General features: G+C 39.0%; 1 protein-coding gene across 5 annotated transcripts in view; it reads right to left on the bottom strand.

Moving 5' to 3' along the window:
- Positions 1–1313: 1313 nt before the first annotated feature.
- pip4k2aa (phosphatidylinositol-5-phosphate 4-kinase, type II, alpha a) overlaps positions 1314–27233 on the bottom strand; it is a 33824-nt gene continuing 7904 nt past the window's right edge. The window contains exons 2-11 of one of the 5 annotated variants that reach the window (XM_061713926.1): positions 20777–20874; positions 20511–20607; positions 19045–19197; positions 17527–17673; positions 17291–17329; positions 12443–12559; positions 8684–8797; positions 8228–8468; positions 6283–6386; positions 1314–5248 (exon numbers count right to left, since the gene is read on the bottom strand). In XM_061713926.1, the coding sequence (XP_061569910.1) occupies positions 5168–5248; positions 6283–6386; positions 8228–8468; positions 8684–8797; positions 12443–12559; positions 17291–17329; positions 17527–17673; positions 19045–19197; positions 20511–20607; positions 20777–20874 (1191 nt within the window). In that variant the 3' untranslated portion in view covers positions 1314–5167. The remainder of the gene's footprint in view (positions 5249–6282; positions 6387–8227; positions 8469–8683; positions 8798–12442; positions 12560–17290; positions 17330–17526; positions 17674–19044; positions 19198–20510; positions 20608–20776; positions 20875–27233) is intronic. The other 4 variants (XM_061713928.1, XM_061713927.1, XM_061713929.1 and 1 more) reach the window with 4 other exon arrangements.

Genomic DNA, 27233 nt, shown 5'->3' with positions numbered 1-27233 from the left:
GAGACGAGGAGCTATTTCGTTCAAGGGACAAATCAAAAGAATACCAAGACTTTTTTGTGTGTGTAAAGCTGGACCTCAGAGCAGATCTATCAACACATGGAAGCAAGATTCAATAATCACTTCCAGCAGGACGGAATATGTATATATATATATATATATATATATATATATATATATATATATATATATATATATAAACCGTTTATTTAAGCTATCATTTTTTTATTTGTTAAAAATGACATAACTTAATACTATATATCTCTCTATATGTATCAGATTATTTTACAGGTTGCTTGACTAGACTTCTTAAAAGAAAGTGAAGTTTAGAGAAATGAAGGACTTGGAAGACTAACAGAAGAGTCCAGCTGCTCACAAACATTTACTGGAAATGACACGATAAATAAATAAATAAATAATGAAATGATCTAAGATGTAAGAAAAAAAAAAACCTTTACTGTAATCGCATTTACGTTGAAAATCTCATTTAATGTCAAGGGTGATATTTTCATGGCATTAAACACGTTAAATAAATGAACATGGGAACATGTTCATTAGCAGTGACGTTAACACGAGTTACAAGCGCAGCGGCTGTTTTATGACACAACTAAATCTTCTCAAAAATAAATAGATAAAATAAAATCTAGGATTTTCTTAAAATATGTTAGGTCAAGTGGTTCACTGTTAAGATTAGTTAAAAAAAAACAACTTAATATTAAGCCAAAAAAGTCAAATTCCCTGAAAAGTCAATCAGTTATTTAATGTGTTTGGGTGGAGCCGTTTTACCAAACATTTTAAGTAAATCATTTTCCCGTTTGCTTCAGCACGTCACCCTGGATTTTAAATCGGACGCTACCTCTGCTTTGTAAAATCCTGCAATTAGTAGGCTAATACTTGTATTTCACGGGATGAGTATTGGACCGACGTGTCCAAAGGCTTGTGTGAGAACAGCACAATATTTAAGTGCTTTTGGAGGACCAGCCCAAAAGAGAGGAAGGGAGGACAAAAAAAAAAAAAAAATCAGCTTTCATAAATCCAAACCCTCACCTTCCTGGTACACCCGGACAGACAAGCAGGAAATGTCACACACATGACACATTTTATTTGCAGATGTCAGGTATAAAAAAGAAAGAAAAAAAAAGAAAAAAAAGGTTTGATCCCACCTCTTTTTCTTTGGAAAGATCTGCTTTAAAATAATGGCAGTATTAAAGAGTGTGGTGTCCCTCCTCTCATTTCAGTGTCCTTTAAAAAATGAGACAACATACGAATAAATATAAAGCATCCCAGTTTGGAGCAGAAAGAAGAAACATGCCAGGTGGAGTTAAGCAGAACAAGTGCTTTAATTGTTTGTTTGAGTGAACGCTTATGGAATGGAGTGTATTATAATTATCATCATTAAATGTGAAGAACATTAAACATACAAGATCATTTTGGCCTCTGCCACTGAAGGGAAACACTCTCCACCCGTTGTCAGACAGCGATACATGAATGTGCACTCGCGCATACACACAGTAACTCTTCAAGTCTTGTACTCCAAAAGCAATGGAGGCTGTTTTAGTGGAGACCGAAGCCCTCTGCAGATGTGGAAGCGTGTCTCTTGGTGTGATGGGAGGATTTGGATTTCTACATGCAAATTCAACTCAACGATTTGGGAGGAATATAATGTAAACAGAGTTTTTTTTTAACTTTGAGGCCCCGAAAAACGAGCCCCACATCTGCAGAAGAAGCCTGCTCTTCAGTCGTTTGCATTTGTAATCTCATATTTCCCTTTAGTTTGAGAAACCACATCAACACAGGGCTGTTTCCCGTAACTTTGGACACATTCACATAAAAGCACTGCACACCTCACTCCATCTACCACAGAGAAAAAAAATATGTTTAAACAGACACATTATACAATACACTATGTTCTTCAAGCTCGTGTGGGGTATTTCTGACTGCAGAGATGCTTTTGGCAAGTGAAGAGTGGCAGCAGGATGGCTGACGGGGTGACGCTGAAGCCAGGACTTGTTCATTTCAGGGTTCGGCAGCGCGGCCTGCTCGAGTCCGCCTCCACCGTTTCCACTGCTCTGCTTTCTTTACTTGCACCAAACAGAGCCGAACAGAGCAAGGCGGATGAGAGGAGGATTCCCTCATTCCCTGTTTTCTTTATGTACATTTAGGAGCTGCTTGCATGTGGGAACAGGGACAAAACAGACCGTTTGCAGGGAAGGAAAACAGAAATACGAGCCAACTACTGACTGCAGAGGAACTAACGGCTGACAACCTCCTGGACAAAAAAAAAAAAACAAAAACAAAAAATGCACAGAACATAAACCAGTTTCAGATCCGTACATCAAAAGCTGGTGAAATCATGGACAAAACTGGAAACAAAACAAAGAGACCCATCTGACTACATCTGTGGTTGGTGACGGATTTGACAACATGCCGACACACTCTGAAGCTGGTGGAAGCCATCCGTTAAAGAGGAAGAGCACAACGAAGCAGGCATGACACACTCACACACACTCACACACTCACACTCACGGTTAATAAATGTAGGACCAGCATGAACCAACAAAGGGTTAACTGTGAGCAGACGCCACCTCCAGTCTGAGCAGTCAGGATAATCATATTGATGAGTTACATGTACAGGGTCCAAACAAATATCCTCAAATATTCACCTTTTATCTCAGTCTAACACAAAGCTTGGGACAGTTTTACTGAACTGATGACGAGTGACGACAATGAACCTCCGCACAGACGTGCTGAAGTGGAGGAAGGAACGGGGATGAAAGGAAAAAAGTGGAAAATAATTAGTCAAAGTAAATACCCTATTATTAAAATAACCTTTTACATTTGCTTTAAAAAAAGATTACAAAATATAAAATTAAATAATTTGGAGTATAAAGGCACACAACTTGCACAGTGTATACAATGAAAAACAGTTATTTAAAGCATGGTAGGGACTATTAGACGCTGACGGATGTGGTTAAAGCGGAGGGACACACGCGCCTGAACACACAACGACACTAAAGACGGGAACGGAAACTTAGTCCTGCAACATGCATTTTTCTTTTTAATGTTTTAAACGTACATTTATAAATTGTAAAAATTCAAACACCACCATTCTTCATTACCACAGCACCATCACTCACTCCGACGGGTGACTCCTTGTCTTTTTTTTTGTTCGTTTTTTTTTCTGTTTTCCTCAAATACAACTATATTTTCAAGACTAAAATCCAATGTAAAAAATATCAATGTGAATATAATCTATGACATCTAAACAAATATGATGTTACGGAAGCTTTTTGCATGGGTTAGAATAGCCAAGAAGAACAACTTCACTTGTTTTCGTAGGTTAACCAGAGGTGATTCTTAAAAGTCACACACAGAACAGCTTGTCTCACTTTCACATCAGTATATTGCATTTCCCTTGTTATGACCGTATCGACTAAATGGGGTCGTATTCGTGACATTTGGTTCCTTTCCTCTTGTGCAAAATATACAAAAAAACATTAAACAGACCAAAAAAAAAAAAAAAAATATTAGCACAACAATTCAGAACACCACCAAATTCTAACAAAGATATTCCACCTTAAAAAAAAAAAAGTTAACAATAATAACACAAAAACAGATAAGAGTCAGAGGTTAGATAACGATGCCGTTGGTTTTAATGACTTAACACATAATTGTAGCTACTCTTCCCAACCTCCTTCTTCCCTGTTCCAACTTTTGAACACTGACACACACACCCTGGGCCACCGCTGGGTGTGTGCTGGTACGATGCTGGAGGTAAACTGCCTTTTGTTTGCCCTGAAAGCACAAACATAGTCTCACTGATGCCTGGTCCCCCCAAACCCACCGCCACAACTCCACCAGGCGCTTCTTAAAAGGATCGGAGAGGTTACTTTACAAAAGCTCTGAAAACAGAGCTCGTCCACTTCTGCTCCATGAAATATTGCAGTAAATTCTTCCCAAAACGAACCAGATAAGAAGCAGCGACGGGTGAGAAGTTGTGAGGGAGGCGGAGACTTGAGATCAGCCTTCTAAACTCAACTCTTCTTTGTTGCTGCGCATGTAAAAGAGCAACAGCTTCTGACAACAAATGAAAGTGCAACAGTTTTGATTTTACTCATAAGGTGCTGCTGGCAACAGAAAGTTCAGGGCTGCTGATGTTTCCCTAAGTGACTAAACTATAATAAATAGCGACTCGCTGTGATGCAGCCACTCACTCATGACTTCTGGGCCATTCTCTGCAACAGGAACAGGAACCACAACTTCCAACTAATGTTTTCAGAATCAATGACGGTAAAGAAGTTCTCTTCTTTTCATTTTAAGGATACACGTCCTTCCCTTTATCATTAAAAAGAAAACAGTCCGCTGACAGACGCTGAGGTGTAAGCAAACAGTATAATTTAGCAAACGAGAAGTGGTGTAGAGCGAGAATAACCCAGAAGCTTCAAACACTCGTAACAGGAGGGGAAGGGGAAGTGTTTGAGCAATGCAGGATAAACCAAATGGGAAGATTTGTTTGGCTGAGTGCTTGTATAGCTTTTGGGAGTGGGTTCGGCTGTTGGCCTGTTGGAAGACTGCTTCCTACTTCCTGAAATGAAGCAACTGCATTAGTAAAAAGGCTCAACACAACGTTCCTCTTTATGTCCTACCCAAGCCTTGGCTCTGTGCTGTAATCTGACCTCTGCATTTGGCTTGTCCTCACTCTGTACACACATCACACCCTCCACAACCTCCCAATAATCATGAGGAAAATGGTCAACCTCAAATTAAGAAAGCAGGTGACTGATGTGTTAAGGGAAATTACAAAGAAAGGAAGCCAAACCCCCATATTAGTAACAATGACGAAAACAACTCAACGCATGAAAAATGTAATGACTCGGACACTTGCTGTTAAGAACCCAATCATCGGAAGTAACACATGAACAGGACCGAACAGAGGAGAGGTTAAATGTAAACAAACAACGTCTTGTTTAGCTGCAGAATGCGGCACCTCGCTGAAAGAGAGACCCAAACGGTGAGGGATCAGGAGGATGAATGAGGGAGAGCGATACAAAGCCATCACAGCACCTTATTCATTCAGCTTTTCTATGGTTTTCCTCTCCGCGACTTCTCTTCTCCACCCTACTCCCCACTCGCCCCCCTCTTTCCTTTGTGCCTCTGTGGCTCCTGGAGGCTATGACAGGATGGTGGTGATGAAATCATAAAACCTCTTGGAGTACTGTTCTGGGTTCACCGTGGAGATCTCTGCCCCGGCCTGCACGGGGAAACACAAAAGACACTTTACATTCACCACGGGACTCTGAAGGGGTCACCATGTGGCTGCAACCAACATGACATTTTTCCTCCACCAGCTCCCTCTATGTTTTTACTACCCTCGGGAGAAAAATAGCCTTAATTAATTTGCCTTAGGTAATATATGAAAGCTTTCCAAAAGGAAATGAAGCGGCCAGCTTGTGAGGGAAGCCTGGTAAGAACGAGCACAACTTTGGCCCCATCATCTGAATTTCAATAGACTGTCACATTTTACTTCCAGCCGTCTGCATGCTTGCTGGACTGGGTGCTTACGGGAGTTTTCCTACCTGACTGTGGACAGGGATTAAGAGTTTGCAAAGGAAAGTTAGTCAGAGCTAGGGCTGGGCGATATGGACCAAAAGTCATATCTCGATATTTTCTAGCTAAATGGCGATACTCGATATATATCGATATTTTTTCCGTGCCATAATTGGGGTTTCCCTCAAAGCATTATAGCATAGCATCTCTGTTAGCTTCATTTTTTTCTGAGGCAAACCCTTAAAAAAAACAGTCAGTTTTAATACAAAGCCTCGTGCCAAATGTCACACAGGTTCCGTTATTAACAGAGGTCTGCACAATATCAAAATGTATAAAACAAATGAAATAAAAATAAACTGCCTGCATATATAGAATAAAAATGCTTCTTGAATAAGATAAAACAAATATCCCTTTCCTGCATAACAATTAAATTAAAATACACTGTGCAATTAATACAATGTATTGTAATTGCTACATTATAATCTTAAATGCAACATAAATCATATTTTTTATTTCAACTGTCTAAATGTTTTGGTAAAGAATCTAATGCTTATAGGTGATTGATTTACAAAAAGAAAAAAAAAAGCTTTTTGACTTCTTGTAATCAGCAAAGAGCTGATTTTCATTTCTGTAGCTCTGTAATTTATCACCAAAGTATAATAAAAAAATCCTTAACTTAGTGCTGGTGCTTTTATAAAGTTAAAAGGATTAAAACGTGCATTGAACGCAGCAACGTACCCCATGTTTGACCGTCTTGGCGGCGTGAGCAGCTTTCTTCTTGGCATCGTAATGCTGCAGGATATCTATAATAGCCATGAAGTAAACCTCCTTCCGGGGAGCAGCTGAAGTTGGAAACACATGTACTTTAAGTTAGTTAGTTAGTTCATATTTTAAGTGACAATCTGTGATTTAATTTCAATTCAATTTTATTTATATAGCGTCTATTACAACACAAGTTGTCTCTAGGGGCTTTCCAGAGATTCAGAGCAATTTTTACATAAACAATTGCAGCTAAAAACTCCCCTAGTGGGAAAAAAGCCTTAAGCCAAACAGTGGCAAGTAAAAACTCCCCTTTAGGAGGTAAGAAACCTTGAGCAGGACCTGGATCATAAGGTCCCAGGTCCCAAAGGCCTGCCGGGTAGAGCAGGAAAAGGGACACCAGAAAGAGAGGATGAAGTACCGAGAGAGGAGAGACACAGACACACTGTCAAAGGTACAAACGTTATATTAGTATTAACTATCTGTGAGCAGAAGAACTAAGAGTTCTTCGTTCGTATGACTGATACATGGTTAGTTGGTGCACGACAGCGAAGACTGTGTAAACAGATGTAGACAGCAGACACCAAAGTGGTCAGAGGCGGGACGACAGGTCATGATGTCAGCAGATATCCAGCAGACATCTATACAGACAGGTGGAAACACTGGGATGGTTAGAGGGGGGGGCTGCAGGGCAGCATGCCGCTACTGAGCTTCTGGCAAAGAAGATGTGCAGAAGAGAAAAGGACGGGGCAGACCAGCACAACAAACTACAAGAATAATGGAGCGCAATTGTGCTCAAGGGCGTAGGTTTGCATAGGGACGGTAGGGACATAACACTACCAACGAGTGTCAGATATATAGGTAATTTAGATTGTCTTCCCAAATGTTGTAAGGATAGAATTGACCCTATCATTATTAAGTTAATTATTTTCATTATGTTCAGACTTAAATTTACCCCTTTTCACTTGCTGAATTGCCGGCCCATTTTTTTTCCCCTCAAACGCACATTTGATTGGCTGATGACTTTATTTATGTTTGTTTTTTCAGTTATATTTAATTAATTTATTTAGACAGACAATGTTGAATGGTCTTAAGACAAATGTTTATTTTTTGCATTCTGGATAGTTAAGAGATTATTAATATGTTTGTATTTATTGTGTATGTTAATATACTTTAAGTTATGTTCAAATATTGCAATTTAAATTGCTAATAAAATCCTGGAATATTCTGAAAGTTTTCAAAATGTTTCTTTAGTAGTTTTTGAAAACAAAGGTTTGAATCGAACCGTGTATCAGGTGAACCAATACACATGAAAGTTAGTATAAGTCAATACAGATTTATTTTGCATTGATCATTTAGCCTATCAATTAATTAGGTTCATATTTGTGACAAATGTAGCCCTGACCCCCGTTCACCCAATTTGTTTGGTCTTATTAATGTCACGTCCCCAGCAAAAAGTGCATGCAGGTTATGCTGTTATATCGTCCCTACCAAAGTTGAGACCAAACCTACGCCCTTGATTGTGCTTATGAGATACTTATAATTATTGACTGAGGATTGCGATGACGAAAGTAAAGAGAATAAAAGGAGAGGAGGGTGATGGGCACCGCTCAGTGGATCATGATGGCGTCCCCTGCAGCGTAGCTCTATAGCAGCATATCTAGGATGAATCTCTGTTTAAGACGATGCTCCAGTCTCGTCCTGCAGCTGCAGCTATGAGAAAGCAGCTTCTGAGAAAAATCAATAATAAATTGCTGGCTTGTGCTTTTCCAGACAGCAGGTGTCATCTCATCAAGACTTTTGAACTTCCCCCAGTAGGGGGAGCTGTTGGTACAGTTCTTTTTTTTGTTTTTCTCTCACAGTGCAAGGCCTGCACCTCTCATGGTGTTATAAACCTGAAAGGCTCATGCAGATGGGAACTCACCATCGTTGCTTTTGATGGCATAGACATCGATGGTGGGATCAAACTCGCCAGGTCCCAGAGGCTTGGTGCTATCCAGGGTGTTGCTGGGACTGTCAGGGGGCGTCCCGACGCCGCCACCGTCGCTCTCACCCTCATCCTCTGCGTCATTGTCCTCGCTCTCCACCTCTTCTTGCTCTGCACGCTCAACGTCATGGATCCCCACCAACAGACTGTAATCCATGAGCTTCAGCTGGGCCAGGAACTGAGGACGGTGGAGGTCAGGAGGAACGATGACGCCACAGCCAGCGGGGGAACAGACAGAGCATGAATATTTGAAGAGAATGCAGATTGAGGAGAGAAAGTAAAAAAGAAAAACAAGAATTATGGACAATCCTTAGATATTGGAGGAAGAATGATGAATGAAAAGATGAATTACAACAAAGTAAGAAATGCTCTATTCTCATGTCAAGCACATACCTCCACATCTTTCCTAAGCTTCTCCAGGAACATTTTCTTGTTCTCGTCATCAACGTGGATCTTCTGCCCATCGTTAATGAAGTCATTGTCCTTGTAGGTGGGCAGCTCCTTGGCCTGCCCATCATTATCAGAGATTAACAACCAGATAAAAACAGTCAAAACAACAAGACAATCATAGCATCACAGCAGCGTATACAGCAAACCTGGACAGACATGTGGCAGAATTATGGCGTCAAATCTAATGTCAAACCTCTTTTCAGAAGCGGAGAAAGCTTAAGCTTCAATAAATATTATTTCACCTAAAAACAAAAATGTGATATTTCAAAATACATGAAAATTGTTCAAATATATTTGTACAAGAAAAAAAGGGTATTATTTTTTGCTTTAAATAGATAATTAGTGGTGTTTCAAAAGTCGGGACAACAATGATTTAATTGTAATCTCTTTCATGAATCAACGGTGTGTTTAAACTATTATGACAATCCTGCATGTTGAAATTCCTCGATCATGTGTGAGGATTTGTGCCTGTGGTTTGTCAGATACGCCTGTTTGTCTTAACTAAATACAAATAATATTATTGGCAAAAAAGAGTTGGCTGACAGATAGTATGTCCCAACCCCGGCTTACGTTGTGTGAAGATAGAGAGATCTAACTACAAAACCGGCTGCATGAAGGGTGATCATAAAGTGGGTAATGTAGATCCAAGCAATGTAGCAGTTTGTATAATCCTTACATTTTCATCTAAAGTCTAAACACTTGGTGTCATGAAGGGAGAAAAGAAAGACAGAGAAGATGTCTGCCTGAGACAAATAATACTAACAGTTGCTGTAAGATGATTCTCAGAAACCACAATGTGATCTGCTGTAATATAATGAAGCCAGTGCTTTTTTTTTTAACTTTTTTTTCTGCCTCTACACAGCCTGCAAGCAGAATTAAGGAGCTTTGAATGTCCGTCTATTGCAGGGGTGGCCAACCATGGTCCTGGGGAGCTGCAGTCCTGTGTGTTTTACATGTTTCTCTGCTTCAGCACACTGCGATACAAGTAGCTGTGTCAATAACAGAGTGTTGCACACCACGGTAACAAGCGGGTAACAAGCGTTAATCAGAATCAGGTGTGTCAATGCAGGGAAACAACTAAACCATGCAGGATTGCAGCACTCGAGGACCGGGGTTGGCCACCCCTGGTCTATTGAGATTTATGATCCTCTTAGCCATGCTGCTGCAAGGCCTAGCAGCCTGCAGGGGGAGGGGGGGGGGTGTTATGTGGGGAGGGACGGAGTCTAGTCACTGAGGAGAGAAGAGAGCAGGGACTGAGGTAACAGGGAAACAGCAGCAGTTTAGCTACTACAATGTTTCTATGGCAGCAGGAGTAGAGCGGCAACACGTAACAGCACTTTGTAACACTAGAATGAGCTCAGACAGGACACACATACAGATCACGCATAGTATAAACAGCAAAACCCATCGCACATAAACGGGACACTTGAGCACATATATACATACAGACATAGACCTGCAATCTTCAATAAACATGGAATGCTCAACTTCCTTGACTGAATATAAACATGGAAACATGGCATGAAAAAGCAACATGAGACTGACTGCAAAGAGTGAATATAACCTGGAAACATTTTACAGCTCTATTACCGTAAGAAATGTCTCCGATCTAACAATCATCCACGTTTTTTGTGTGTGTTCGCTTCAACTGTCGTATTTCAGCGCCAAAGTCCTTCAAAGAAAATAATCCTGTTCCTCAAACTGATGCAGATGGAGTGTATGTTGGACTGTAGCTAAACGCTTCTGTCAGAACGATAACAACGTGCTACAGTTTTGAATAGCGTACTCCACTGAAGTAAAAAGTGCAAAAAGTGAAGTATATGTCAGTAGTAAGAGGAAGTTGTGGGCTGTTGAAGCTTTCTGAACCGTGTTGCAGCTGAATTGCTTCATGTTCGAAACAAATTCATCTCAATTCCTCCCTGTCTCTTGCTATCTGGATAGAAAGCTAATCTTGGAGTCTTTGATGGCAAAGCTACGGCCTTCTCTGGGATTTGTGGTGTGCTACAACCGGGATGTTCTTGGAGCTTGATAACATAAGTGATGAATATCCACTGACTCAGTGCAACAGTCAGTAACTCTAGTTGTTATCATGATGCAAACAATCACTGTCAGAACTCTGTTTCCCTTCCAGTTTTCAGATGACCTTTTCCTTTTTTGAGCCAACATTGTATCTAATCACAGCCACTCAGACATACAGTACAAGCAACCTGGGCCATGCATTTGATGTGTTAATTCAACACTGCAACGTTACAAAACACTGGGAGCTGTGCTAATCATTTTGTATTAATAACTGTTTGGGTGTGTGTGGAAAAGTGTCTCAGCTGGCCACTGAGCAGGTCCCTGTAATCGCTGAACAATCTCTGCCTCTATCCTGATTCTTGAACCACTATAGCTGCAGGTCAGAGCCGCCTGGGAGATTTGCGAGGCCCCGTGCGAAATGGCCGGGGGGGGCCCTCGCGAAATTTTTTTGGTTTTTCGGGTCGGATCGTGTGTCTATATGCGCAATTTTAACTCTCAAATTAGCAAAATACTGCATACCTTCCCCTGCCTCGATCATCATTTGGCTTGCCTCGACGCAGGGCCCCGCGGCTGCTTGAGACCCGGTCGGATCGGTGATTTTTGTAACAAATTTATCAAACGAGCCTTTCAGAGAGGCATTAAACTCTTCCATTTTTCCATAGTTTTTTTTCTTTTTTCATCCCCTGATGGAAATTTCCTGATTCTGTCTCGTTCTCTCGACATTGTGTGACAGTTTGTTCTAACTCCACCCGTCGGGATCAGAGCAGCTTGTGTCTGCGCTTGGTCAGACGCGAACAACAGACACGCGCATCATTTCACATATTTATTGATATGCACAGACTAGTACACATTTAGGTCTGTAATGGAACGTGACTGTTCATATTTATAAGGGAAAAAACGAAAAAAAATTGGAAAAAAAACACACAAAAAAAACGGCCCATAGCGCGAGGCCCCTTGGGGCGCGAGGCCCCGTGCGGTCGCACGGTTCGCACACCCCTTGCGGCGGCCCTGCTGCAGGTTTTCTAGCTTATATCCTTATCACTTATCCCTGTGTAGTGCTTGTCACTGTAGCGCCGCCAGTAGGCCGGATCCCTGTATACGCTGGTTAACCTACCTATCGTCTAGACAACAATTTTTATTGTTTCATCTGCTTTGTTGTTTTATTTTACTCTAAAAGCTACTCTGCATTGGAGGTCATTAAAATATACAGCTTTTTTTTTTCAACAGATGTGGTTGTGATTAGCACACATAGGTCAGTCTGTGGAAAATACATGGTTCTGGTTAACTCACAGTCACAAGTCAGTTTCAGTTGTAAATGCATCAAATAGGTGAGAAAAGTTTCCCTCCGACACACACACATAAAAAACAACAACAAAAACAAAACAAAAAACTATTTGATACTCTCCAGTGTTTCAGGTAAATGTAGATACCTTTTAGTGGCTGGTGGAAACACAAATCAAGTGTCTGGCAAAACGAAAACTGAATTTACTGGCAAGCTGAGCAAAAGGTGAGAAAATGAATGAAATGTGTGCAAAATATGGCCTTTAAAGTAACAGTGTATCAGCCTGGAGAATACAAGGAAATGACTGTTTTCAGCTGCCATACAAAAAAGAAGACAAAACAATAACATGAGATTTTAGTTTCAATAGATCATGCCTGATATATGAGCCCTGGTTCTCTTACATCTCTTACGTGTTTCATGGCGCAGTAAAAGCGCGTGGCAATCCGCAGTGTTTGCAGCCTTTGCTGAACATTACCAGATTTGGGCCTTGGGGGCACATCCTCTGGTTGGGGTGGCTGCTAGAGAAGGAGGAGTGAGGGAGGGATGGTAGGGGTAGAGGAAAGGAGAGAAGAAAGAAGAAAGGATGGGAGGAAGGAAGTTGGAAGTAAAGGCAAAGTGTTTAAAATGTAACAGACCATAAAAGTTGTTTTTTTTTTGTGTTTCTTTTTTAAGTGGTGGAGAGTTGGAAAGGGCATCAGGCGAAAGATCTGTCCGGTCAGTGTAGAGGTTTATAATTCTTTAGAAAGACGTCAGAAATGATTTGTCAATGTCCAATTGAAGAATGACATTCTTTATAAGAATAACTCCAGTCTGCTGGCGCTGGCATTATGACCATTTCCTGCCTTAAAGGCCTCACAGAGAAAGGAAGCAACCTGGCTGTGTTACTTAAAGGAGCAAGGATCTGAGCCAAAGCAGAGCGCGGAAACAAGTAAATCTGTTTTCTGCTAGATGCCTGATCAAGGGGGGTACTAAATCGAAGCGCTTAAGATATTCTACTCTACAGAAGATTAAATATGCAATAGTATGCTCACACTCACTCTTACGAGCACATTGAAGCCATGTGGTCTCGACGGAGACACCAGTTGGTGCTGAAGTGAAGAGAGAGTGGATAGTATACAAATCTGCTGTTGCTGTGGGCCTCTCAGCAGAAATGGGTTCTCTTCCCAAATCAAGGGCCAGCAGCAGTTTGTGACATGCAAACACAACTGGTACATTTTCCAGGTTAGAAAAGAAATACTGTGATTTGTAATAATCTAAAATCAGTGTTGAAAAATCGCAGATGACTCCATGATACGTCAAGGACAGGATTTCTGCTGTTAACCACAAAAAGTAAAGCAACAGACAACTAATATGATATAATGGGCCTCTCAAAGACAAATAAGACCTAGTTTGTGATCTTCTTAAGATCAATTGAGAGTAAACAGTTAAGCCCTGCAACAACTGACTGAACTCTGTTAACCCTACACATGAAATGTGTCAGGAAAACCAGCTTCTGATTGACAACCAAGATGAGACAGCAGCTACAAGAACCAAAACATTTATTTTACTGAAAACAAAAATACATTTCATTCTGAATGTGGGTAAAACAGAACGAATCGACTATGTGCAAAAAAAGAAAAGGGATGCTGGTGTTCACACACACACATCAGAATGTGTTGGAAATAATGTCACTTTGTAAAAATGCAGAAAAACAGCATATACCATGCAGCATGCACAAAGGGAGTGGGCCATGCAGTCAGTAGAGTACTCTGCTGTGCTTGTTGCTTGTGTGCTTTTTTAAAAAATATTTTAATTTTGAAATAAACCCAAATCGTACACTTTGAACAACATATGATATTCCTCCATCGTACGGCCTGATGCACCAGCTATATCTTACCAAGCATGTGAAGTGTGTGTTGACCAGTGTAAGCTGCTGAATGCAGAGATTGCAAACAGGGCTTGAATGACAGGAAAATTATTTGAAAGAAAGATATTCATTCAAGGCAATCAAGCTCTTGTAGGATTTAAGTTCAGTTTAGTTCAAGAATATTTGTATTCTATTAGATTCAACCGTTCAACTGCTTGGTAATATAAAATATCTGATACGCCAGTCACAGGGCAGCAGCTCAATGCATTCAGACATGTAGACATGGTCAAGGCAGCCAGCCGAAGTTCAAACCAAACACAAGAAGAGGGAAGAAAAAGTGACAATCGCGCTGTGCGTAGCATGACTGTTGCCACCAGACAAGCTGCTCTGAATGGTTTGAAGGAATTTCATGAAACTACAGATCGATACTGATTTTCATGCTGCACCATCTCTTCTGCTGAAAGAGAATGGTCTGGAAAAGAGAAAGAAAGAAAGAAAGATCCAGGAAGTGGCAGTTTTTTGGGTAAAAACGCCTTGTTGACGTCAGAGGAGAATGACCACACTGATTCAAGGTGCTAGGAAGACAAGAGACGCAAATAAGCGCTTGTTACAACCGAGTAGTCAGAAAACCACCTCTGAAGGAGCAATACGTTGAACCTTGACACAGATGGGCTGCAGTAGAAGACCACAACTGGTATCAATCTTGTCAAGCAGCACAAGGTGAAACTGAGGACACAACTGGAATGGGCTCACCAGAGTTGGACAACATAACATTAGAAACAAGTTCCCTGATCTGATAAATAGGGTCAGATTTAAGCATGGACAACATGAGAGAAAGGATTCACCCTGACTTACATGTGAGAAAGCTCAAATCATGTCAAACTGGTCTCTTGAACATCACAATGAGGCCAAAGTCATCAGATCTCATTTCAGCACTTTTGGTTTGTGCTGGAACAAAACGGAAGAGTCACATCATCGATGTGCAGCTGAAAAATCTGCAGCAACTGTGTGATGACATCATGTCAATATGAACCAACATCTCTGCTCACTGTTTCCAATGTTTGTCAAATCCATGCTACAACATTTAAGGCAGTTGTAAAGACAAAAGAGGGTCCTACCCAGTACTCACAAAGTGTATCTAATAAATTGTCTGGCCATTATGAGTGTACAGTATCTATATAAAGGGCTTTTCATGTGGAGAAACAAGTATTACCTTTAGGTCCATACTCTTGACGTCTAGCTGAGAAATGTTGTAAGCTGGGTGTGAACATGTGCAGGGTGGGACCACATGCTGTACTCGGTATTCAACGTGAATAATGTAGTAATAACTACTAATAGCTTTTACTGAAGGTACATCACCCAAAGAAATCAACAAAGGCTGACAGCAACCACTTATGACTTCATGTTTCCATGCGAAACGTGTATCCAGGCACTTCTTAATCTCTACTGCTAGACAGTACGTGTCTAGTGTTTTATTGACAGTTGTGCTGCAGACAAAAAAAAAAAAAAAAGAAATAAGGTCACATAGTGAGCACACATGTGTGTTAAATACTCAGCTGTGTTGTTTTTCCACCCATCTGTTTTAACCTCAGGAATGTTTTGTTTCTTCCTCCATCTGCAGAGTGCTAAAATTACTTCAGGGATTCCCTGATGTGTGCTCCACTTCACTGCCTGGTGACCCACAACTCAACCCCGGCCAAGATAGTGGAAAGTGCATACCACTCACGGTCAAAACTGTGGCAGCCTCCACGCAGTCACACAACATCTAGAGCAAAGTTTGTTGACACACATTGGAAAAAAAAAAAAAAAAGGGAGTGGGGGGTAATGTAACAGCACAATTCCCTACTTATCTTAGCTGACAAACAATCTGGATCTTAAATGAAAAAAAGGAACAATGTCAGCAACCTTCAAATGTCATAGCCCAAGTTCTTGATCTTGTGCGATTGAAAAATGCTTAAATTAAAAACACCATCTAGTGAATAAAATAGCTTCAATTGTTAGCATATCCTTGCAGTCCTTGCAAGTACTGTACTGTGATGAATTTTAATGTGACACATTTCACCAGCTAAAAGCCAAAAACTAAAAATAGGAAGTCTCATATCAAACGGCAACATTTCAATTGCTTTACACACACACACACACACACACACACACACACACACACACACACACACACACACACACACACACACACACACACACACACACACACACACACACACACACACACACACACACACACACACACACACACACACACACACACACACACACACACACACACACACACACACACACACACACACACACATTATATAACATGATGATACAAAAGGACTGCTTGTTCAAGAGCGACAGCTGACTGAATGAATCCCTCCAGCCAACATATACCCAACCAAACATTGACACTTTACACACAACCATCAATCTAACAAACAGGCAGACAGCAAGCAGGGAAACTAATGCAGAAGCAAGGTTAGAAGGGATGAAGCAAATTAAGACACAGATAGCATGCGGTGGGTAGGAAGGAGATGGGGGGGGGATGAGGTGGGTACTAACTGAAGGAGATGGATTTTTGTTTCTGTCATTTTCACCCAAAAGGAAACTAAAGTAAACACCAAAGTTGTGTTGGTCCATTTGGGTGATGACAGTGAGTTTGAAACTATTCAAGTTGTGTTGGTTTTTTTAACTACTGGAAACACAGGTTGGTTTCTCTCTCATTATTCAGTTGTCCACATGCTTTTTGACTGAATGTAGTTCAATCAGAATAAATGAGGCATAATTAGCATTAAACTATTTGAAAGACACTTCTATGTCTAAGACCCTTTTGATTTTTAGTGAATCTGCAAAAAGTTACTGACATTTTTAGCATCTATAATGTTTTCTGCACTTGGGTGAAAACAAATTTTAGAAATTATGGTTGTGCAAGTACTAAGAGTTCACATCAATTCCTTTCTTCATAAACAACTAAATGCTTGCTAAGCAACACTTTTCATACATCTGAAAACAAAACATCAAACACATGTTCGATCTTAACTCTCCCACAGTATGGAAAACTGGGGATTGAATCACACAGCTACTAAGAAGAAACAAAAAACAAAATGAAACATAATATTTCATGGTTTGTATTTATGCTCAAACAAATTAGTGATGGCATGGATTAAAACCAGTTTAGTGAATTAGTTCTGAAAGGCAAATGAGTTGTGAGCAATCCAGATGTCCAAGAAGCCCTTTTAAAACAGGCCGTGGTAGAAACTGTCTGGTTCCTTGTTTCTTGCCGTTTCAAGTTGTAACACTTTGATTTTTAAATATGCATTTGTGTATTATTATCATCTTCAAGGTGAAGAGATTTAAATGTGTGCGCATGTGTAGCCGGACCCTGGCTCTCGACAGGCGACTGTACCTTCTCCTTGTCGCTGGCCTCCCTTGCCACAGTGGAACCCTGAAAAATGCCAGAAACTGATTTTGAACACAAATTACCCCATTGATAAACCACAAAACAACAAGCATTATTCATGAGCTCTGATGAAACATGTGACCACAAGGGTTTATGTTTAAGAGGAAAGAGAAGAAAATCAAAAACAAAGAAGCCACATTTAAATGAGCAAATCTTGCAACACAAGACAACTAGTATGATACCTTGAGGTCATATTTTTTGAAGACGGAAAGGCGATGAGAGAAGACATTGCGTGTAACAATCATGTAGGTCTCATCTCCATCCACTGTGAGCCGGTACATCCCGAGAAACTGAGGCAGCAGCGTGTTCCCATGGCACTCCACAATGAACTACCAAAAGTGAGGAACATAAACTTATAGCGTTTTTGTCAGTGAGTCAACAGATGCTAGCAGCCTGTACAATTGGATAGAGGCAGAAACAGCATGATCCCTTTATGAGTTCTGTTCAGTGGACAACTGTGAGGTAAACAATAGATAAGAGCAATCAAAGGAAACCCTCAGACAATTTATAACGACTTATTATGTACCAAAAATAACCATCTACAGCAGGGATATTCAACTGGCGGCCCGCGGGCCACTTGCGGCCCGCCAGGAGCTTTTATGTGGCCTCTGGTCATATTTTAAAAAAAGGGGGGGAAAGTAGTGTTGTCTCGATCGATCGGCCGCCCGATCCGTGGCGGCCGGCGTCACTTCCGGTCGGCGGGCGAAAGTGACGAAGTAAGCGAAACTAACATGGTTTACATATCACATTTTGTTAATTAATAAAAGTTTAAGATGTTTGGTAGCCTTTTCAGTTGGTTAATGATTCAGTGGACAGTGTTTGTACATGTTAATCTGTGTTGGAGATGTTTTTTACTACTTTGGGATTTTTTGCTAGTGTTGCACAGTGATAATGTTTGTCACATTATTTGTTATTAACCTCTGTTGTAACGAGGACTTGTTTACGTCATTAGACTTCAAGGATTGGCCTGAAATTTTTTTCATTTGAATCTCTAAATGAGGACTTTGCAAGTCAAACTGGCTACTATGGACGGAATGCGTGTGGCGTGCTCAATGCTTAATATAATATTCAGATAAGGAAATCTTGGTGGAAAGTTGTGCTTTGTCATTATGGCGTGTTTTATTAAAAGTAGATCAATATCAACTACATTAAATTGCATAATGCATGGTTTCAAAATGAACTTGCATTTAAAATAATATTTCTTTATCTGAATAATATATTTAACATTCACACTGACTAAATCTGGAGACAATTAACACATAATTCATATGTAAACTAGACAGATATATTCTCCTGCACATCCCTGTGCACAAATGTATTATATATACATCAATCTTCAGCTTTGAGTGCAAAATACATTTTGAAAACCCCCAGATTTTCCAGTGCAGCTCTCTCCATACAGTCCTTTTGCAGATGTGGCCCCCTGCCTAATCTAGTTGAAGACCCCTGATCTACAGTATAAGTGTTGAAAAAAAATGTTAATTATAATATTTATGTTGTCAAATATTTTTAATATTTATAATAAGACTGTGCCACGGGGCACAAAATGCTGTAAAATACTTTTGAGCAGAATAGACTTGTACATCTTGTTAAAATCATGCAGTAATCAATATGAGTATGAAGTCATTTTGAAGAACCCTCCTTCAAACTATGCAAGCAAGAGAGAATGAAATGTCAAATCTATGATATTGTGTTTTCACCTGATGATATTTCTTCAGAATGTTATGCATCTCAGCCACATCCTCGCTGCTGATGGTCTTAATGACGTAGCGCTTGTCGTAGGAGGTATGGAAACGAGCCCCACTTCGTCCCTGGGCCTCACTGTTCAAGGGAGCACTGCGTGTCAGAGAGTTCTGCAAACACGGAGCAAAATAAATAGATAAAAAATAAGTAAAAATAAACTAATACAATTCCTTAATCTGCATCATTTGGAGATGGAACTAATGTGTTAACGGCATTGCTCTTATTTTACCTTTTAAATAGAGTGCCTAACTAAATATAGGACATGGTTCCATAATCCATACTGACCCCACATGACTGACTGAATGAATGATAACATTTCCTCAGCACTGAAATCTCAAATGAGCAGCTCCTCTGGTGCACTGGAGTGAAGCACTCAGAACATGATGTCCTTGATCTACCTCCTTTATGTCTCATCACCTCCTACACTGCAGTCTAAACATTAGGTTCTGACCTGTAATCTAGCTGCCTGCTTCACAGAGACGCAAACAGCTGCTCCACAGACTTTGAAAGACCAAAAGTAACATGATCTAACATACTCTGGCTCAGTGCCTCATTCTTTAAGAATTCTTCGCCCATCAGCTCCTTAACCTTTCTTACATTTTCATCATCTACTGCTTCTGTTGATGAGTTTTTGAGTGTCTGGGTGGAGAATTTGTTGAAGACTTACTTAACAGACAATGTAAAAGAGAGTACTATAGATGGAAAGATATCGAGGTAATATTCAACTGTTTGTTTTGTAGTTTATCATTTACGCATTTTATGTATTCATGAGAATATAGAAGGAAAGGACTAACAAACTGGCTTTGTTGTTCAATTATTTACTCAAAACTTTAATAATACTGCTGGATATGAATATTTCCAATGTAAAGAAAATAAAAAATGCCAGCACAAAAGAGGACATAAACTTGACAATGTGATCAATACCTCAAACAGGAAAACAGTTTAATGTAGCAAGTTTTTCCCTTCTTAGGAGGTTCATGTTCTTAACATCTCAACTATCCGCCTACTACAACCAACTAAACCCAATGTAAACACGTAAAAGACAGCTGCACTGCGTTGGGACACATTGACCTCCAAATACTGCCAACTCACTGACGGTGTTGGGAAATGGGGATTTACTAGGAAAGAGAGGAGGGGCGAAAAGGGAAGAAAAGGAATGGGTTCAAACAAAGGCGGGAAAAGCATGTTAAACAAGTAAAAACTGATCAAATATGTTTTGCATAGCTTTAAATTCACGATGACCACACCACATGATTTAAGTTTGACAAAATATAAGATCCAATTGCACTGTGTATTAAAAACATGCAACATTTGCACTCTCATGATTCTCTCCACACTAAGTGATGTGACGATAACAAAAAAAAGGGTAAAGAAAAAGACATTTGACAGTGTAAAAATACTATCATATGTTTGTGAAAAGTACCGAGAAATCCTGATCATCAATGCCAAACCTCTCCCTGAGGTTTCGAAACACCAGAGGACAGTACTCCTTGAACTTGAAATGGCTGGGCATGTTCTCCCTGTGTGTATACAAAAGTCAGGGAACACTAAATACACATTTTATGAAATGATGTTCATCTGAATGTTTGTAATTTACTCCTTTAAGATTTTGAGAGACAATACACATATTTTGATGCATATTTTATGGTATTAGGATTTATGTGATAAAAATATCTAAACAGATCTTACTTGTTGAAGAGATGGTTGTCCACTTTAATCTTAGAGTAGGCCTTGAAGTCATCTGGCATGAGCATAATGGGAATCTGAACATGGCTTAATTCATTTATCTGTACAGAGAGAAGAAGAAAAATAGAAGAGACATCAATAACATATGAAGGATGTCAAACTAATTGGCTAGCGGACAAAACCTGGTCCACCGCCTCATTGCCCCTGGCCTGCGAGAACATGCAAAGATAATTATGTTATGTACTTTCTTACTATACTGTTGTAAAGACATACTTTAACATTAATAACATGTCATTACATGTACATACAGTATGTTAGTATAGCGCATGCTAGAGGTGTTATGCAACGGGAGGATTACTTTACTATCCCTGAATGAAAAATATGCACATGAAGTACAACAGGGTTATCAAAATAAAGAAAAATGTTCTATGAAATGGTACATAAAAGCTATTGCCCCCCTGGTGATGTCTTCCATATGTTGGGGTTGCTGGGTTACATATTGTAACTTCAATACATGATAACACTGTGCATAAACAGGGTTTTAGCAAATTAGCATTTGCTTCATTTTATTTTTTAGACTAATGTAATAAGCAATGCATATTGGCACCTTAGTGCCAATAATAATAATAGTAATAATAATAATAGTAATAATAATAATAATAATAATAATAATAATAATAATAATAATAATAATAATAATAGTGTGTTTTTATTGTATGGGAAATTGTATTGCTTTTCTTAAGATTTTTTTTCAACATGTAAAAGGATAATGAGCTTGATGGTGGTGCGTTCACTTTTTTAGTTTTGCACATACGAGACCATATGTTTGTTGGAGAAAGATGTATAGTAAAAATAATTACTTCAAAATCTTAATTTGTTTTTAATTGGGTTTCTGATAACATTTGTTGGTGTGCATTTTTAGGATTGACTTAAAAAAGTGACTGGATGGAACAGATCTTGTTGCTATAAAAATGTTTTATATAATTGAGCGAATAGCTAATGCAGCTGAAGTCTCATGTAGTAAATAAGACCATGATAACCTTTTTCTGACTACATATTTATGTAAACAGAATTTCTATTCATGAGTGAAGACACTATTTCGTTATACAAAAATCTGCATCATTTAGGATCAAAAACTTCTCATCCTTGTGATCAGAAGAATTTGCCAGTCCCCAGATCAGAGTACTGTGACATTTCAGCGCCTAAAACTGTGGATATGAACGAATACACATGGCATACTGAGATGAAAAGAATTCCGGAGGACTTCTCCCAGTTTTCCCTTGCATATGGTTGAGACAAATGGTTTCATTTGTGACTTCTCTTTCCTTCAAGGCAAGTATTATGTTGTTTGTTACAACCATGCATAACAACCTACAGTACAATGCAGCCAAATGACATCAACTGGTCTTATCTTTTTTTTTCCCACCTCAAGCAAAATAAAAGAATCCATATCAATAAGCATTTGCTACAAAACTTCATTTGAAAAGTTACATTTTTTTAATTTGATTTAATTCTTGTTTTTTTGGCTTCTATCTGTGTAACCCTGGCTTAATGACGTAGAAAGGATAGATAAATAAATAGTCCATGTGGACTCTATCCCAACATGTGCAAGTAATAAAGGTGTTCTGCAATTGTTACTTGAATATTGCTCTAGACCAAAACACATTTCTAAAATGTGACTCTAACCTGGAACACATAAAACTTATTAAACTGTATAAGTTTGGTGTTTTAACTAATTCAATCTCTTTATGATAACTTTTTTTAATATAATATTATGGAGCAAATTCAAGTGCATTGTTAAACAGAAAAGGCTGCCACTTGTGTATATAAAAAAAAAAATATATATTTTTTTCTTTTTTTCCTCACAAAATCTCACCTAACAATGTATTAACTGACAGAGATAAATCAGTTTGATCTGAACAAACAGCTGTTCGGACCACATTTTCATTACAAACTTTCCTGCACAAAAACACTCGTTCAATGTCTTGTGTGTGACCATGAGATTCTCTGGACTATCTGAGTGAATGAGATTTGACACTCAATGACTGAGCTGCACATTTAGAGTTAAGATTCAACAGATTGCAGCACCGCAAGACACTTCAAATAAATAGCGGGGCTTCTTGCACCTATGGTACATTAAAGGAATTTCCACGCGGAGCTGGCCATGCTTCCCATTGCTGCATTACGTATGCTGGACATTTGTTATGGCTCAGGCACAGCTTGATAAGCATATGATGTGTGCGGGTGTGCGGCACACACACACACACACACACACATAATTATTTTTCATTTCCTGCAGGCACGGGTGCTGTCAGGTTGTTCTATTAATATCCTAGCAGTTCACCCAGCATATTTTTAACATAATGACACTGACTATGGTCCAATTGTCAAAGTTTTATTGAGGAAAGCATTAGTGATACATGTTTGTTACTCCACAGCACAATCCCAAAGTGTAATTTAAGTTTTAAATATTCCACTATTAATAGTCAATCAATCAACTTTATTTCTAGAGCACTTATCAGAGATAAAGATCACAAAGTGCTTTACAATAAAGAGCAGAGCAGGATAAAAGAAGAAGCATTAAATAAACAGGGATTAAGAACATAAAAAATAAATAAAAGACCAAAAAAAATCTGAGTTTAAAAAATGGCAAAGTGAAGGTTATTCAGTCAACTAAAAGTTTGTCCAAATAAAAGGGTCAGTAGTTTTTCTTAAAAGAGTCAGCACTGTTGGTCAGGTATGTACAGGGAGGAAGAGCGTTCCTCCCTGGACTGAAAATCATGATCTCTTATCACGGGATCTTGGGACAGATAATACCTTTGGTTTCTGATGACCTGAGTGAGCGAGCTGGGGCACAAACAGTTAAAAGCTCACAAATATATTTTGGGGCTTGGCCATGAAAAGCTATAAAAGTCAGTACAAGAATTTTAAAATCAATTCGTTGCTTTACTGGCAGCCAATTCATAGAAGATAAAATCGTGGCGATGTGGTTCCATCTATGAGCACCAGTTTAAAGCCTGGCTGCAGCATTATGGACAATCTGCAGTCTCTTTACAGAGCGTCAATAGAGAGTTCCAGAAGTCCAGTCTAGGAGAAATAAAAGTATGTAAAACCATCTCCAAGTCGGCACGCGAAAGAATACTCTTAAATTTAAAAACGTTCCTTAGATAAAAGCAATTTTCTGACACAGCCCATGAGTGTCTATCCAAAGAAAGAGATGAATCAAGCAACACCTCCAGGTTCCCGGTGCTCGACTGGACGGAGGAGCCCACGGTGTTGCTTGATCAATGGAAGCTTTTCATCAGGGGAAAATATCAGGGATTCTGTTTTAGAAGCATTTAGCAGAAGATAGTTGTTTGTTAGCCATTTTTCAATGGAATCTACACAATTTAATAAATCAGCTAGCACCCCAATCCCCAACTCATGAAAGTCGAAGGGTACATGTTTTCTCATAGGACTGATTGATTTGGACCACAATCCATACCTTTACATTTTATACTACTAAACACATCTTCCATTTTTTTTCTTCTTTTTAATGAATTAAAGCTGGTTGATATGTATATCTATTGTATATCTAGCAGGGTCAACTGTACATATCAAAATCACATCAGCATTAAACTGTGTGTCTTGCCGTTAGCTTTAGCAAGCTAATTACCAGTTATAAAACACTGAAAAGGACAGTCCATTCCATTAAGGTCAGAAACCACATTTCCTTAAATAAATGAAGTGTCCTAAATTTACATCAATCACCTGGGATACCAGGCCTTCATAAAAGGTAGTCCTTTATTTACAATAGTCTTTCTCATTGGTATGGCTGGTGTTGTGATATGCCTCTATAAAGCTGTGTTGAGCCATCAAAATAAAGGGTCTAAAACAGTGAACAAACACTTGAACCTTATTTCAACATACCTGTATGTTCATATGCATGTCAGAAGGCCATTAAGTCCCAAAATATCCCATATAAGCTCCAAAAGATGTGGCAAACTCCCTGTTTTGTTTTGCCGTGTTTCCCTTTTGGAATGCAGTTTGAGCATGTCAAAGTTTTAACTATATAGTGGCAGACTTCACAGAGAAAACAAACGCCATGGAGCTGTATAATCGAAGCAGCGAACCGACTATCAAACAAGCTGTAACTACACACTTGACACTTGTACACTGTATCAAATTACACTAATTCTGACATAAATTACAGGTCTTATGCTGTTCTATCATTATTTAGATTATCATTATTTCACTTTCCAACATCAGGGATTCCTAAACTAAACTAAAGTCATTTCATTTGCTGTTGCTCTGACCTGTAAAAATTTGTATGTTAACATACACAGCAAAATTCCAGTGTTTATCCAATTAGGACCTTACTCCGAATACACAAACTACTACGGAAGAAACGTCTTTGGAATCATAACCTATATATGGCTATATACAAAGATAGCAATTATCTAATTTAGCTCTGTAGAGTATGACACTGTTATGTAACTCTTAAACTTTATTTAAAATCCTCTGGTCTGAATCACTTAATGAGTTTGTAAACTTGCAGCATTTTCAATTCCCACTGGCAGCTTCTTTTACAGTTTACGGGCTTTAACCACAGATGTCACCTACTAGGAAAAAATAAAAGTCCTCTGTCTGAGAATCTCAATCTATGTACAGGCTTGCATAAAAGGTCAGATAAAAAAAAGAAGGCAAGAGGCCACCAAGAGCTTTAAAAGTCACTAGTAAGATCTTTAAATTAATTCTAAAACAAATGTGAGGCCATCTGTCCAACAGCAAAAGCTTGGTAGAAATTGGGTCATGCAGCAGGAAAATGAAACCAGCACACTAGCAAATCTACAACTGAATGGCTGAAAAGAAAGAATCAATATATTGCAAAAGTGGTGTAGCGGGACCATATGTGAGCAAATCATCAACAGAAGCCTGCAAGCCTCAATGAACTGATGTGGGGGCGGCTGTGACTCAACAATGGTGCCATAGAATTGCAAAATCATGCAGAAAAAGGATTTCTTTGAAGTCATTGTTACTAAAGGTGATTCTGCAAGGTACTGCATCATCGGATATAGGCTACTTAGTTTTTCCACTCACTACTTCTGCATTTTGGCATAGCTTTTGTGTGTGTGTCCGTGTGTGTGTCCGTGTGTGTATATATATATATATATATATATATATATATATATATATATATATATATATAAAAAATGACATGTTTGATATGGCATGTATTGTTTATTTGAGGTTCTGCCACTACATATCCTGAACTGTTTTATAGTTTAGACTATTCAGGTAAATCATGCATGATGGTCAAAATATACAAATTTTATTTATTTATTTAAATTTGTCCCCCCCTAAAATCAGCTTCAAGAAACATTTTTGCTCATGCCATCATGGAGGTGGAGCTCACTTATTATACGAGCTGATGTTCCATAAGAGTATTGTAGAGTACTTCTACTTATTCTTCAAGGCTCTTGTCATAGTTTTTTTTGAGGGGGAGTGCCTCTTACATTTTGCTTTATCACATGCATGTTTGTATCTGCATATTTTCCTGCAGCTATCAAACCTGCAGAAAAATTTCACACCACCACTTCCTTTTGTTTCCATGGTGATGACGAATGGCTTTCCGGCCGAGAGTGCTCTTGCTCCATTATACAGGAAGTTGGTTAGAAAGCTTGCTCTGTCAGCAGCATTGCATAGTCTTATTTGTTTCTTTAACAATGATCTGAAAACTCCTAAAAGATGATAGTACATGAATACTGTAGAATACTGTAGAATGGTATAGAAAATATTTAAGGGAAGACATTTTTATGCTAGAGGTATAAACAAAAGAAGCAAGATCAACAATATCAGGAAAGTATCAAAATGAATAGTCAGATAAAATCAAACTGAAAATGAAACATAGTGTATGTATATGTACTCACTAGTTTTCATGAGCATGGTATTGGTCAGTAGGATTAGAGATGTTTACAGGCATTCACACATGAACTGTCGAGCTGAAATGCTCTAAAAATGGGGCGTATGTGAGAATTCAACATTTCTGAAAAACGTATGAACCCCTAGCACTGGTAAAATATCTGCCCGAATATGTATTGTATGTGCAGCAAGAGATGCTGTTTCACAATCATTTATTCCAACAAGATGGTTACCACTTGCTAGACTGTGTTGTGTATTTATTAAAATACTGCACATGCTACCGATATCATTGCACAAACAATAAAAGCTGTGTTTCCTCTCACTCTTGTCGTGCTGTTGGACTTGACTTGTTTCACAGCAATCTGTGTAGAGACTATTTGTCCAGTTCACCAGTAGAAAACTAATGTTACAAATATATAAAGTGAATTTTTGGGAAAAAAATGAATTATCCAACAACCTACTAGGATGATAAATTAAGCCAATACCACATTAATGTGAAATTCAGTTTTTGATTTTTGTGTCTCATTAGAATCTTTCTGGTGCAACCACCTATGTTGAG

This window comes from Cololabis saira, chromosome 22 (assembly GCF_033807715.1).
Source record: "Cololabis saira isolate AMF1-May2022 chromosome 22, fColSai1.1, whole genome shotgun sequence".
Taxonomy (NCBI): Eukaryota; Metazoa; Chordata; class Actinopteri; order Beloniformes; family Belonidae; genus Cololabis; species Cololabis saira.
The sequence above is the reverse complement of the archived record's forward strand: the minus strand, read 5'-3'. Positions and strand labels throughout refer to the sequence as shown.